General features: G+C 40.4%; 1 protein-coding gene and 1 long non-coding RNA gene across 6 annotated transcripts in view; one reads left to right on the plus strand and one right to left on the minus strand.

Annotated features, from left to right (window-relative positions):
• larp1b (La ribonucleoprotein 1B) overlaps positions 1-15,362 on the plus strand; it is a 35,751-nt gene extending 20,389 nt beyond the window's left edge. For 3 of the 5 annotated variants that reach the window (XM_030044075.1, XM_030044078.1, XM_030044077.1), the window contains 8 exons: positions 1,872-1,986; positions 2,297-2,469; positions 4,150-4,256; positions 5,075-5,235; positions 6,544-6,688; positions 8,904-9,013; positions 11,329-11,456; positions 13,825-15,362. In XM_030044075.1, the coding sequence (XP_029899935.1) occupies positions 1,872-1,986; positions 2,297-2,469; positions 4,150-4,256; positions 5,075-5,235; positions 6,544-6,688; positions 8,904-9,013; positions 11,329-11,456; positions 13,825-14,106 (1,221 nt within the window). In that variant the 3' untranslated portion in view covers positions 14,107-15,362. The remainder of the gene's footprint in view (positions 1-1,871; positions 1,987-2,296; positions 2,470-4,149; positions 4,257-5,074; positions 5,236-6,543; positions 6,689-8,903; positions 9,014-11,328; positions 11,457-13,824) is intronic. The other 2 variants (XM_030044076.1, XM_030044079.1) reach the window with 1 other exon arrangement.
• On the minus strand, positions 11,026-15,471 carry LOC115353948 (uncharacterized). Its single transcript, XR_003927744.1, has 2 exons — positions 15,430-15,471; positions 11,026-11,528 (listed from the first exon to the last, which is right to left on the minus strand). It is a non-coding gene; the product is annotated as an uncharacterized LOC115353948 (long non-coding RNA).
• Between the last annotated feature and the right edge of the window lie 424 nt (positions 15,472-15,895).

Raw genomic sequence — 15,895 nt, forward strand, 5'->3', positions numbered from 1 at the left:
CAGCCGGCCGAGGCTCTGACGCTCTCACACCCTGCCACCTCATCTCTGACAGCCAGGCAGCGGTCATGAGATCAGGACAATTAAAAAAATAATAAATAAAAAATACGCATCCAGATCAGACGTGCATGTTCAGGGTCCCAACAGGTCAGAGAATTTAATAAAATATCAAGACAAATGAGCCTCAGTTTCAAAAAAGAGAAAAAATAAATAGTGATTCAGTTCAAGTCAGATTTTATTTAAAGTGCATTATCACCAGGAAAGTCCCAACACACTTTACATTAAGGAAAAACTGCTAGCAACTGATAAAAATAACATTAAGCAAGAATAATAACATGACACTATTATAGTAGTAGCCAAAACTCAAAGTAGACAGTTGAGTTAAAGACAGGTGATAAGGCAGATGCTTGTCATAATACAGGAGGAAAAAGATGTGCTTTAAGTCCTGATTTAAACAAAAAAATAAAAATAATATTTATTTTCTTGTGAATGCAAAGTGTTCATTTCCCCTGCAGGATAAAACTTAATAAAAAACTTAAATAAAAACTCTGAATCTGAAGTGTGTTTAAAATTTTGGTAAAATAAAATTTAAAAAAAAATCATCATGTTGAATTTATATAGGTCATGGAAATTGAATGTTTTAGTCATGGAAAAGTCATGGATTTTACATTTTAAAGTGGATGCCCTGATGTTGTCATTACCATTGATGTAGTACTCTTTTATTGCACTTAAAAACAAGATAATGAGCAGCTCAGTGATTTGACAGAGGCATTAGCACCGCAAAGGTTAGAGTTTTATCTCATTAAGGCCACTCTTCAAATTAACATAAAATAAAATAAAAATATTAACACTCAAGGCATTTTCTACAAAGTCTGCAACCAGTTTAGAAATTAATCAAATTCCAGGTTTGCGTGCGTTTTTTTTAGTCAACTGTGAGTTTTCGGCTCTCGCTCTGCTCAAAGGTTGTCGGTCCCATCTCTGTGTGGGAAATGCCACGTCTGACACACACGCACACACACACACACACCAAGGTCACCTGGATGTGTTTTTTCCTCTAACGTTGTCTAAGGCTGACGTGTAAAGTTCAAAGTACGTGTTCCTCGATAGGACCCACACATCATCACATCTGCTGTTTGTCACACCTGCCAGCAAGGCCTCAGGCTCGGGCAGGCTGTGTGTGTGTGTGTGTGTGTGTGTGTGTGTGTGTGTGTGTGTGTTTGCCTGTGTTTTATCAGTGTTAACAAGCCATAAGTAGAGTGTTGAATGGACTGAGAGGTCAGATATTATCACATCTGGGTGGCAAGAGTTTAATATTGTGAATGTTCGTTTTTTTGGTGTAATCTGCAAATTAATAAATAATAAATAAAATTCAAAGAATTGCATTCTGATTTATGAATTTTTCTTTTTTAATTTAAGCATCCCAAGTCAAATATTTTTGCCTGTGTGGCTTATTATTTGGATTAGGCTGTTGTGCCCTCCATCAGAGAGAAAACTGTGAACACAAGCCCAGATTTGATGCAAGACGATCTTTTTGACCCATCACAGATTTTGTTTTTGTTTTTTCACACGTTAAAAGTTTTAAAGGCTTCAGTAAATTGGGGCTGCAGTGTTAGCTTCATCTGAAGTGGAGTAATTGTTTTCTAGAGTGCTGTTTCTGTTTGCAGAACCTATATTTCTGTATTTATATTTACTGCCTTAGCACTTTGGCTCTTGTTCTTCTTACTGTGGTTTGCTGTAATGCTGCTGATGAAGGAATTTATACTTTACTCATTTACATTTGCGGAAGTCAGCATCACATCCTCACCACGTGTTAGTCAAGTCGTGCTGTTACTCTCGTGTCTCATTTCAACAAGGCGTGCGTTTCTGTTTTCCAGCAGGAAGTGGAGAACTTTAAGAAGCTGAATGTGATCAGTCAAGATGAGTTCGACACCCTCACCCCCAAAGTGCCTGTTGACCCAAACCAGGAGGTCCCGCCTCCTCCCATGCCAGGTTGGTTCATGTCACCTTCACATAAGCCGACCAGTGTCTCCGGCATTTTGAACCACACCTAACTGTTTTTATTGATCCTTATGAATCACTTAGGATGGCTTTTGATAAAATGTGCTATTCAGATAAAATATGATTTCAGTAAATTTAGAAATTGTCTCAAACTTCTACTTTCTCGCAGTACATACACAACCAAGCTCACCAGGCTGAAGTGCATGAAATGTACTCATAATGCTGTGGTTCAGTAGGAAATAAACTAGCAGTGTATGCGCAGGCTTATGGATGTTATTAAAACGTCTGTGTCTGCTCTCAGTGGACAGTGGAGTGTCAGACGTGGCCCACTCCCTGCCCAAAACTGTCCCAGAATCCCCCAGTGCACGCCAGCCCAGGACCCCCAGGACCCCACGCACCCCTGGACGCCAGGACCCCAACAAGACGCCCCGTTTCTACCCCGTCATGAAGGAGAGCGGCACCATCGACGGCCAGGTGAAAACTCTCTCTCCTCTATCTGTGTTTGGGAAAGGGAACGCAAACCCTTTCACACCTTGGGAATATGTGTGTGTGTGTGTGTGTGTGTGTGTGTGTGTGTGTGTGTGTGTTGGTCGACTTGGTGTCAACCTGTAGGAATATTAACTCTGTTGTCACTTAAAAAGCCTGTTTTATCTGTTTCCCCGGCCACAGATGAAGGCCAAAATTTCAGTGGCTAAATCAAGATGATCAAAATGATAATCTGGAGAAAATCAGCTTCTGATATGTTAAATTATACCGCTCACACATGCCTGTAAGTTGTGCGTTTACACGATATGAGATTTCTGTAGTTGGTAGTGATTGAATGAATAGTCAGTCAAAATAAATAATTCAAGATTTGCCAGCTTTTTTCTATTTCTTCTTTTTAAGGAACAAATTTTAAGGCCGTATTTGGGCTCTGGTAACTTGTGATTGGCATTGTAAATTGATTAATTGAAAAAAAAAAGAATCAATATATGAATCGACAATGAAGATAATTGTATTGCTTCTCGATTATTTAGAGAGCATCAGTAAATTATTTTTAAAAATCATGCTTTAGCCCTCCACTTCCTCAGGGTACAACTTAACCCCAGTCCCTCATTACTTCCTGGAAATGGTTCCATCTATGAAGCGGCTGTAAAATTTGTTTGAGATGAGCAATTGTTTTGGATAAAGCATAAATTAAGACACTGACAGAGGTTTTTAGTGTTTAGATTACAAGTGATGCGTGTCTGTGAAATTGACCCGGAAAAAGCTGGCAGCACATGGCCGTCACGCAGGAAAATGACAAGTCAGACGTCTCTGTCAGGGCCGCAGCTCAGTGTGCCGTCTGCAAAACTAAAACTAAATATATTGTGAGTCTTGCTGAGGTGGTTTTTAAAAAGCTGCGGGTGCTAAAGGAGTCAGCAGTTTAGGTCTTCCAGTGTAGCTGTTTCATTGTTTATTGATCGAGTGGAGCCAAAGTGCTGCGCAGTTTTATTATTATTACTAACATCAACAGTGGAGTGAAGAACACAAAACAGCCCAGCAGCTTCTTGTAACCTGAGCTGCAACCGTTTCCATCCCCGTGCCTGGGTCGCTTTTGCATACCTGCTTTGGTGTGAGACAGGAGCGAAAGGCAGACAATGCGCGCCTGTTATTTGTTTTGCATGTTTGCTTATGTGTGAATGTTGCAGGCCAGGGTCAAACGGCATTTGCAAATAATTCGGCGTCGTGTTTGTTTTAACCTGCTCTGATTACCAGATGGGTGGGGCTTACAGCACAAAGCCATGGCATCAAGTATGTTGCCAACCAAAAAAAAAGGCAGTGAAAATAGTTTAAATACCACCTTTACTTTTGAAAGCTATCCTGTAATTACGTTAATTGTCTAGCCGTTATTGTATTGGTCTGTGGCTGACTCCACCCGTAGGACTGCAGGCTAAAACAAAACACAGAAAAACATTTGACCCAGGATTATTATGTTGGTGAAACAACGTGTGTGGCCGAGTGATGAGTAACATCCTGCGACTCAAAAGGTTTTATGTTTGAGCTTCATCACGTCCCAGTTTATATCCATAAAAACACATAGCTGGTCAAATTGTCCTTGTAAATTGAAAATTCCTCTGTTTAAGACCTAAAATATGAACGGGAGAGTTAAGTTCTTGTGGTTTTCTGTGCCAGACGCCCAGGAAGAAGAAGACCCGCCACAGTTCAAATCCTCCCCAGGAGGCGCACATCGGCTGGGTGATGGACTCCCGGGAGCACCGGCCTCGCTCTGCATCCATCAGGTCCTAAAGCCAGTCTCATTTAAAAGCTCCAGTCCTCAGTGTTGGCATCACAGCTGCCCTTCAGTTCAGGTTCCAGCTTCAGTTTGGCCCAGTAAAGAGCACAAAGTGGATACTGGCTCTGTCATTTTCCATCCCTCACCCCTCTTCCTGTCTTGTTTTGGCTAAAATCCCCAAACTTGTCTGATTGCAGCTTCACCAAGATCACTGAGATGCTTAGATTTGTTTACTTTTTCCTGTTTATATCATTATAAATCAAATACTAGAGTATGAAAGCCATATGAGGACATCACTTTGGGTTCTGCTAACTTCCTAAGAGACTGTCATTATTTTTTACACTTTATACACCAAATGAATAGTTTATAAAAGTAAGTAAGATTAATTGACAGTGGAAAAAAAGGTTTAGTTGCAGTCCTACATTTTACATGGGCACAAAAGTCATTAATGCATTTAAAAACAAGAGGGAAACATCACAAATCCAAAATTGCAAGGTTAAAATGTACATATCGTCACTGTCAGATGAAAACCTTGTATCTCCAGTTTTGGTGATTTTCATGTTTTGGCTTAATTTGAGTGTTTACATGCTCCTCTGTGGGCTAAGAGAGTTCTACAAGCCTTGGGGTAATGAAACCTTTACAAAAAAAATTATATAGACTGAAAAATGTCAACCTATGGACACAAGACGGTTTTCTTTAGTTTCTGAAAAGTTGGTGTTTTTGGAGATGTAAGGTTTTGGTTGGACAGCAGCGATACGCATGTGCTGGTGTGACTTTGTACCTTTTCACCCAGACTTACTCTCCTCCTCCTCCGTCCGCTCACAGCAGCTCCAACGCCTCTCCATCAGAGGGAGCCCCCCTGTCAGGAAGCTACGGCTGCACCCCCCAGTCGCTGCCCAAGTTCTGGCACCCATCCCATGAGCTGCTGAGGGATAACGGCTTCACTCAGCAGGGATACCACAAGTACCGCCGACGGTGCCTGAACGGTACAGAGGCAGCTCAGAGTCACACTCACACACTCCGCTGACCAAACCTCGCTCTCTCTCTCTCTCTCTCACACACACACACACACAGATTTTTAAGTAAGTCTCAGAAATGTCAGTATTAAGTTTGCGTTATGTAACTGTCACAGGAACATAAGGCCTATTGAGGCCGTGCAAAATCACTATGGGGGTAAATTACAGTCTATACGTGAGCTGTAATTGCACTGCACCGAAGCCTGATGGATTATGTGTGCTTAATGCCCATTTGCTATGCATACATAAGCTGCTATCTGTGTATGAGTTCATTTTCGTAATACTGTGCATCCATGTTGAGGAGGAATCCAGCCTGTTGAAACGTCTCATTTAGCCCGCAGATGGTTGAAACCGTCATTTAATGTGTTTTCATTTTTGCTATCTGTCATTTCGAAAGAGCCGCTGTCCTCTGTTTCTCCTTTTTTCTTCCAAATGATGAACAACTTAGTTTAAAACACACTTCTCATGTCTCACTTTTGTTGGATAAAACACTAACACTTGACAAAATGTAAAAAATGGCACATTTTTACCTTTATCACTCTACTTTTATATTTATATGTTGGTTTATTGTAATAGGGACAGTGCAGATAAACAAGAAAAACCCATATCGTTAAGGAATAGTGTTAAGAGGAATGACATGTTGACATAATTTGTGAACCCAGTTAATTTAAATTTTAATACGAAAATCACCGTAGTTGCTTCTATTTACTGTTGTTACTGTTTATGTCTTTTTGTTTAATGACATTTATTCAATTATATTGAATATATTATATTGAAAGAAAAAGAAATCAGAACATCATGTATAATTGCACATATTTTTTGACTTTTACTCCATCAACCGCCATCCCATTCTCACCCACATTACCAGGGGTAAATAGAAAAATTATAGCAGTAATAATGATAAATAAATAAAAACACATACACAGGAGACTAGCAGACAACCCTTTACATTATCTCATTTCTCATTATTTGATATTCTTTGACATCTCTTCATCCTTTGTGCAAAAGTGTACAGTTTACAGTGTTACTGTAACTTTAAACTAATTAGACATAAATCTAATGAAGGATATGCCTAATTTTAGAAAAACAGAACCAATAGGGAGATACGAAAATAACTGAATTGATTGATTGAAAGTGATGGTATGTCATGTGATTGGTAGACAGAGTGCATCCACAACAATAGGGACTTTATTTTTATTTTGTTTTTTACCTAGCAACAATTATATTAGGAGTAAATCTGTCCTCGGGCACGTTGGTGATTGAGACGCTGTTTTTCAGAGAGGAAACGGTTGGGGGTTGGCCAGTCTCAGGAGATGAACACCATGTTCAGGTTCTGGTCCTTCTTCCTGAGGGACAACTTCAACAGGAAGATGTACGAAGAGTTCAAACAGTTTGCTGTGGAAGACGCCAAAGAAAACTACAGGTAAAGGTGAACGGGCGCCCAGATTTCTGCATGTTTTTTTTTTATTTATACTGTCCCTTGAGGGCTTGAGTTGCAAGTGCAAAAATTTCCTCATCTTATTCACTGAAACTTAATCAAGTTGTAGCACCAAACAAGACCTTGCAGCATGCAAACAGAGCCCTTCATCACCAATCGCTTCACTCGTGCGCCCTAAAGCGTCTTTCTAATTGGAGCGTTCCCTCGTCTGATCCGAGTTTCTAGGATGAAAAACGTCTCTCTTGCTGGTCTGACTCGGCAGTGACGATGTCTGTGTCTTGCGGCCGCTCTGAACAGCCAAAGGATCTTAACATGCAGTAGAAACAGTGTGTGAACTGGTGGCTGTAATGATTTTACATATATTTTACATATCATTCATGCGTGCAACACAGACATACAGTACACAGAGGTTTTATTTCTGTCCTGTTTACCCAGCCTGCAGCAGCTTTCATGGCTTGGATGTTTTAACAGTTGAATTATTTATCCTGTGCTGCTCTTTCGCTCTTACACTCCCTTCTATTTTTTGGTTGTCATGTCGGTATTAAAGCACACTCTGCTGCTTTACATACTGTAAGTTATATGCAGCAGCAGGTGAGTGACTTGTGCCGCAGGAACAGACAAGCCTGGTTGAAACCGGATCGCTACTGCAGCTTCAGTCACTGAACCTGAACGATTTCTACTTGCTGTATCTTGTTTTGAGTGTATGTTTGCATATACATCCACCAGCATGAAATTCCCACATATGGAGCGCGGGGCGGGGGGCGCAGAGGCCACACCGCCTACTTTAGCCACTAAATGGCCTCTTTGCAGTTCGCTCTCCTCCCTGCAGGAAAGTAGAGCCTGGCAGTGGTCATCATGTGCAGTCTGGTGTGAACGCAGCCAAATTTAAATACAGCAGCTTTTCAGTTTGTACTGTAGTAACACTTTTTTTTTTTTTTAACGAGCATTTGTTTGACTTGGCTCTGCCTTCAACGCCACTGTAAACTAGCACGCCCGTGTACAAATAAACAACAAAACTCCAGATAGTAAACAGTTAGAAATCCTCCCTAACTGATTACATCCTCACACCTCAGGGCGCACAAGCAAACGCACAACAACCAAACCATCAGCTGGAGGAAATTAATCTCACCTGCTGTGTGTCCAGTCAGCTTAGACAAATTGCCTAAAGCTTTACCTGGATTATTTTTATTTATTTATTTATTTATTTTGCGCATGTGTGTTTTAACAAAGAGTGTCAGTCATGGAGGGACGGACTCGGTTTGGTTCAGTTTTCTTGGCCAGCCCCTCTCGGCGGTCCAGCAAAAAATGTTGGTACATTCTGTTCTAGTCTAATCTTTGACTGTGCGTCCACTCTGCTCCACTCTGCTACCCTGATACTTCAGTGTCGGCCTGCCTGCTGTACACCGCAGCTTTTACCTTTTCTTTTTTGTTTTAGCAGATCATGTCATACCAAAAAATTAAAAAAAACATCAGTCTTAAGAGCAAACATAAAACCATGCACTCAAAACAGGAAAGAAAACAAACATAATAGGTAAGAAACAAGTACAAGTTTAGGGAGTCATGATGAATATTCATGCCATATCCATATTAAAAGGCTTGTACTAGTTTTACATTCACGGTGCAGCAGCTTCTTGTCATCAGGCTGCAGCAGAGGGTTAACTGGGGAGGCTGCTAACTCCCAGCAACATTGTTGTTTATGTGCCAGAGGCGCATTCAGACATCTGCCAAGCCCACATTCTTGTCTAAATAAGAAGGCAGTTCGACACTGTGCAGGTTTTTTTTTTTTTTTTTGGAGGGGGGGGGCTCTGTTGTTTTAGGGTGTGTCAAGTGAGCTGACGGTGTGTAACGCCGCCCACAGCTGCTTTACAGCGCTGACACTCCATCAAACCAAAGCGTATCAACTTGTCTGTCCGGTTCCTCTTTGTCACTCAGATTAAAGGCATTTATAAATCATGGAGAACATTTTTTTTCTCATGTTTATAAAAATGTTCTTGTAGCTACAGTTAGGCAGTATGGGCTAATATTTTAAGAATCAACCAACAGTAAAGCAGCTATATGACATGATATCACATCCCACCCGTGAAAATATATTTCCTTTTTAGAAACTTGAAGCAGAAGGCCATTTGTTTACAGGTTTCTAAGAAAAATAAGTTAGTTTAAGTCTGTCTGATAATTTCCTCCTGGTTGTTTCTCCTCACAGGTACGGGCTGGAATGTCTCTTCAGATACTACAGCTACGGTTTGGAGAAGAGATTCAGGTTAGATCTGTTCAAGGACTTTCAGGAAGAGACCCTCAAGGACTATGAGAAAGGTAATCAAGTCCTGCATCTCGTTTTGACACAGGGACCGACACCAGTGGGCCAGTTTTACAGTAAAATCGCAAAAGCTGAAACCAAAATTTAGCTGGTAGCTGGTGGCTGTTACCCAGTTATACTCATGATATGAAACATGCACATTATGAGTCAAGCTTTTTTTTTCAAAAAATCATATCAAATAAACAAATGAAATAAAACAAAGCTATAAAAACAATTTCAATTGGACAGTATGCACAGTACTGATCCATCACGCCCTAATAAAAATACTAATATAGGTCTTCTCCAGCTACTAATTGTAATATTAGTGATATTTGTGCTGCAAAGCCCTCTTGACCTAAATTCATAGTTCAGTTGCCAGAGGCCAAAGCCCCTCTGAGCTGAATGCATAGTCTGTAGAAAGAATAAAAAGGATTATAGTTGGTTTCTCAACCTACAGTGTTTCAACATTGTGAGTGACTCAGTGGAGCAGAATGTGGATTATCAGCGAAGGTTTTATTCTCTTCCAGCTCAGTTGGTTCGATGGAGAGGCAGATCAGAGCAGGGAGAAGCAGAAACGCTGCCTCACATACTAAAAATGTTCAGCGCTCGTGCTTCTTTAAACTCACCAGCCTTCAGAAAATTAACTCTGCTTTTACTGAAATAAACAAACTGTGGTGACTCTGTGGCCTTTGTGGCAGGAAGTACAACCATGGTTTTAACCACTCCACAGAAATACTACTGATTAATCACAGTTACCATAAAACACCTAAAAAAAACACCAACCCTAAAAAACATGGTGGTACGATGGTTAGTACAAGGACTGTAGTAATATTTCACATTACTTATTAAATTAAATATTTGTCTCATTAAAATTTTTAGTATTGCAATGTCATGCAATTTTAATTAACTTTTGCAATTTCTGCTGTATTTTTGGAGATTGGAAATGAGATATTTTAAGTGCAAATTAATTATTCATATTTTAAAAAATATTTTAAGGTTACTTATTAATATTTATTTGTATTAAATTACATGTTTGTCCACTTTTAAAATAAAAAAAATGGCAGCTTTTGCTTTATTGTGTTCATTTATAGATAAGGTAAATAGTTATTCATTTTTAAAAATAATTTAGTAATATTACTTTTTGGGCAATTTAAATTAATTTTTGCATTATTTTGGTAATCAGTAAGAGCCATGGTAAAACCGTGGTAGTGTATGGTTAGGAGTACAGTAATCATATTTTTGATAAACTACCACAGTAAAACTGGGGTTGCCACATACAAACCTACAGGAAAACCTTGTGAACCAAAGTGTAATGAGGCAGGCAGCAACACGTGCAGCTCACACCAGGCCAAAGTCTCACATCCCCCGACTGAAATGTTAATTTGCAAATAATTCAGTTTCCACAAACAGACTCACAGTATCTGCAGAGGAATGCTAAAGCTGCAGTCGCTGTGGGATCTGTTCCTGTGCTGCCACATGGTTTAAATTTCTGTCTGTTTGGATAAACAAATAAAAAAATGATGAACATGCACATGTAATCTCACGTGTTGAACTGAACGGCGTCTAATCTGAGACCAAACACACGGCAGCAGAACCTGTGTCCTGTTTAATATCAGATGATGTTTCAGGCTCCACAGGGGCAGGACTGGTGTCGCTCGGCGTGAAATAAAAAGTGAATGGACAAGAGTTTAGTCACCAAGGTTATAGTTTAGCATTTTGTTTCATTTTGACTTTTTATTTTCAATTTTGGTGTAGCTTCAATAACTTTTTTTAAAGTGGGTTTGCTAGTTTGGTTTAATTTTTATTTTTTGAAAATGCTTCATTTTTAGTAGTTTCATTATTTTTCGTAAAATATGGAGCGAGATTTGTCAGGAGCAAGATTAAAAAAGATCAGAGGAAGTAATAAAAACCCAACAAAACATCAGACTATTCACTTAGGGCAGATGACCAACCAAATAAACTGACACTAAAGAAATATTCACTATAATTCAAGTTTGTTTTAATTAGTTTTGTAAACACACAATACAATTCATTTCATTAGTTTTCGTTAACAGTAATCACCTTAGTGAGCATCTTTAATCTCTTTAATCCGCCAGTCTGTACATCAGGGGAGTAACAGCTCACCTTTTTTTACGGTTTGGTTTGTACGTCAGTTTTTAAGCCGCAGTTTGGCTCGAAAAAACTGAACCGATGCAGGTAAGTTCTTTCTTTTTTCCTCGCTGAAAGTCACAATCAAGAACCGTGAAGTGAAGCCTACGGCGTAAAGACTTGCCGCAGCCCGACTGTACATGACCGTAACCACGCGGCGTTGCTCTCTGTCCTCCTCCCACAGGTCAGCTGTACGGCCTGGAGAAGTTCTGGGCCTTCCTGAAATACTCCAAGATGAAGAACCCGCCCATCGACCCCAAGCTGCAGGAACACCTCGCCAAATTCAAGAACCTGGAAGACTTCAGGGTGGTGGTGAGTGAGGCACATGGCATGTTTTTACTCTGTCGCACCAAAAACCACACGAGGAAACCTGACTGCACCGACCTGTTGGGGATGTAACAGCACACCACACACACACACACACACACACGGTCCAAAAACAACAGTGTGAATGAACTGCCGGCACATGATGATGAACAGCGGCCTGCATGTGCCAAAATTCACTCATTCGAATCAGAATCAGAAATACTTTCTTGATCCTCGAGGTTAACATTGTGTCATTTGCATTTTCTCCATTCACGAGAGAAGAATTAAATTATAAGAAACAGAAAAAGAAATATAAAAAATTATGCCCTCACATATTTGTGCATTAAGTCTAAATATGTGCATTAATCCTAAAAAAAAAAAAATTACAATAAATACAAAAATAAGAAATTGAGCATATGTAGAAAAGTCTACCTATATACACAGGGATATTGCACTGAATAGTTGAAGTCAAGTCTTACAGGTATAAATTACTGCAGAGTTAAATGAGTAAATAAAATAGAATAGATAAAATAGATTTTTTTTTTCTACCATGCAAGGAGTTCTGTTTTGGTCAAATGAGTGAATTCAGACTAACGTTCATCACCTGCCCGGGCAAAATTTGTGGCACGTCAGGATCCGATTCACTCAGAAATCAGTCTCTTGGTTTGTAATCTGTGTGTGTGTGTGTGGTGGCTGATTTTGCCAAGGAACAAAAAGTTTTACAAAGATTAGAGAAGGAGTTTGGCATGTCGTTGGGTTCAACCACACCCACGTTTATTTGCTGTTGGTCTGAGTTTCTGATTTTGAAACTTCATCAAATGTCTGTTTTACTGAGGGGAGAATGTGAGGCCTGTTTTTCCAGCAGAGGTGAAGCTTTCATTTAATGTTTAATGGTGCAGAAAGAAAGAGAAATGAGGGCAAATGTGCATTTCACTCACTCAAGTTTTCACCCCCCCTTGGACTTTCCCACATTTTACATTGTTGTAACATGTGGTTTAAATTGATTATATTGAGCTTTTTACTGTTTAATTAACACAACATGTGTAGTGCTTTGAAGGTGCAAATTACTTTTTGTTGTGAGACAAATGATAAAGACAAAAAAGTAGACATCTGTTGGATGCACAAGTGTCGACTCCCTCCCTGCGTATGAACCACCTCTCACTGCAGTTACAGCAGCAAGCCTTGTGAGGTTTGCCTTCACCAGCTTTGAGCTTCAAGAGTCTGAAAATTTCACCTGTTCCTCTTGGCCGAGTCAGATTGTGATGGAGGACCGTCTGTGAACCACAACTTTCATGTCTCGCCACAGATTCTCATTTGGACTGAGGTCTGGGCCGGTCTGAGATGTTATCATCCCGTGTTTTAACCCACTCCAGTGTAGCTCAGGGTCACTGTCCTGCTGAAATTTAAAGGTTTTCTTCAAAAATCGCCTCGTATTTGGCTCAGTCCTGACCCATTTCCCAGTACCTGCTGATGAAAAGCGTCCAAACTGCATGAAGCTTCCACCACCATGTTTCCCTGTGAGGACGGTGTGTATCCAGGCTGATGTGCCATGTATGACCTGCACCAGTGCCACAAAGTTCAGTTTTATTCCGTTTTGTCCACAATGCACCATAACCACAGTCAAACACGGTGTTGGGCTGTCAATATTCAGACTGGAGGAAAGTTTTTAGAGAATCACTGAACAAGCTCCTCACCGCCGAGTGTCAGAAAGGGTCAGTGTGGTTGCGCTGACCGCATATATTAAATTACACGTGCAAGCAATCATGTTTTTGCACATTTTTATGCAGCTCAAGCACTTTTTTACATCATGCTCACACAATAGCAGCTTACCCTGGTCCATAGCGTATTGTTACTGTGAAAGACCTTTTTCCAGGGCTAAATCTACTAGTGAATTGATTACATAATTAATTGTGTCATTCATTTATCAAGCAGAAAATCACAAACATTGTCCGATCCCAGCTGCTGTAAGATGCTAACATTGTCTTCCTTCTCATTCATGTCTTTATAAAATTAATACTTTGGGTTTTTTCGGGTGCTGGTCAGACTGAGGAAGCAATTTGAAGACATCATTTTGGGCTCTGCTGACTTGCCATGAGACTCTAGCTTTATTTTGACACAATCATGTAAACGAAAAAAATAGTTGATCGATTAATTCAGAGTGGAAAAAAAGATGCGGTGCTACATTTTTCCCTGCAGGACTGTCACTGCCAGGCTCTGTAGAGGAACATGTTTTTATTTTATTGAGGAAAGCAGTGTGTGTTGTTTAATGTGAGGAAGATGAAGCCAAACAAAATGTTTAAATGAATCATGTTTTGAAGTTTGGGGTGAAAGGGAAAGTATTAGTGACCCTGCTGACTGTCTTGTGTGTCTGCAGCCCCCGATGGGAGAGGAGGCCGGCAGGAGGAGACACCACTCGTCCTCGGCCGGGGATGAAGGGAGGCGTCGACGACACCCCTCCAACCCTACCTCAAAGCCCACGCAGGCCTCCAAATCCTCCAGCCCAGCGAGTCAGCCCGCTGCTGCTGCTGCTGCTGCCGCTCCGGTACAGAACACGCCCAAAGACATCGCCCAGAAAGCACCTGCGCCTGCCCAGGCCAAGAAAACTGAGCCTGCAGCCAGGAACGCCAAAAAGGAAAGTGCTGCACCAAATAAATGAAGCTCTCTTCTCTCCGTCTGGCTGCCCGTGGAGAGAAGAGACGCAGAGCGAGAGAGAAAGAGAGGGAGAGAGAAGAGAGAGAGAGGGAGAGAGAGCGGCGAGCTCCGATCACTCCCGTCGGTGACAAACTGTTTAGGTATGAAGAGACTGCGTAGGGTGGTTGACCTCTTAATTTGATTCTTTTATCAGTGCATTTCATTTTAAAGCAAGCGTAGGCAGAGAGCTTGAATGAAGTTATCCTCGCGCTCGACAGCTCTTAACGTTTACAAAAAGAATGCATTCCCTGCATTTTCGCGTTTATTTTTTTCTCAGATGCCAAACACCATCGCTTGATTTCAGCAGGCGGCGCTCGTCGATCTGCACAGTCTGTAAACACGACTCTCGGCCCGCTGAGTCGAGTTTGCCAAGATAAAATATATCCTGCAGAGGGTTTTTGTGCCTTAATCTGATTCACAGGAACGACAGAGTACGTCAGGGGAAAATATCGTTCACACTTTGCATTTGAAAGTTTCCCGCGTAGGAATTAATTTTGGATTTTAACAGAGTGCAAAACCACAAACAGCTTTACTTTGTTAACACGTGAACGCCTTTTCCAGCGGTGCTTTCATCATGACAATCAAGAGACGGACTGATGCTGAGGCTGCTCCTCGGTAACACATGTGCCCAGATGTTTTTATTGTGACTTACTCTCTTAAACTCACCAAGAGTATCGCTGGTTTTTAATTAAAATTTTCAACAACAACAAAAAAAAAGGAAATATAATTTGCAAGTGTCATATTCTGGGAAGCTTTACTTAGGCCACATTTTACACCCAGAGGTAGTATAATTTATTGTTTTATTTTGTTTTATTTTTGTTTTTTGTTTTTTTTTTTCATTTACTTGATTGATGGAATAGTCTTAGGTAATCATTGCAGTTGTTTTAATGGCTTTTGCAGTTGAATATTATAAACAAAAAGGAAATGTTTCAGCTGGAATTGTGGGTGTGAGCTAGCAATACAAAAGTATATTTTAGCTTGAAGTTTATTTCATATCACTATGTTTGAGGCTTGGTGCTGTAGAGCACTTTAATTTGTTAATTGACTTTTCTTCATCAATGGACTTAAAGAGGTTTTAGTGTTGGATTTAAAGAGAAAAAAATGTACATACTATAAAAATAATTTGCTATTCTTTTTTTTTTTCTTTTTGATTTTGAGAACTGATTTGTTTTATTGGTAGTGTGGTTCGAGTGTGTTTTAGAATAAAGCAATGCATGTTAATGCCAGAGTTTCCTGTCTTGAATTGTAAAATGCAAAAAAATATAAAATAACAGTTGATTGTATAAACCTGCTGTGTGTGTGATCTGTTGTGGCAGACTTCCCAGTTTTCTCCTTCCAGGTGAACAAGCCTCCTCCTGCAGTGTCGAGCCTGATCGGCAAGTTTTATTCTGCAAAATGAAGGGGAAAAAAATCTATCGTAGATTTTTGGGGATTTTGTTTTAGCACAAATGGTGCCGGTGAAACATTCAGGTGGTGGGATTGTTGACTTGTGCAGAATGCATGCAGGTGAGAGCTGAGTAGAAGGGAAAAGCCAGCAGATTAAACAGGGCTAGTGGTTTAGATAAAGAGCCAAAACACAATAAAGCACAGGAGCTGATGTCATGGTAATAACAGTGACCTGAGTCTCTTATCACCCAGCAGCCAGAGTCACTCTGATGGCCTCACAAGCCCCTGTCATCCCTTCAAATGACTTCAGTTTAATAAGATGTGATGGGATGCTCACTACAAATTCACATCACATATATTTATAACAG

This window comes from Myripristis murdjan, chromosome 22 (genome assembly GCF_902150065.1).
Source record: "Myripristis murdjan chromosome 22, fMyrMur1.1, whole genome shotgun sequence".
In the NCBI taxonomy this organism is placed as follows: Eukaryota; Metazoa; Chordata; class Actinopteri; order Holocentriformes; family Holocentridae; genus Myripristis; species Myripristis murdjan.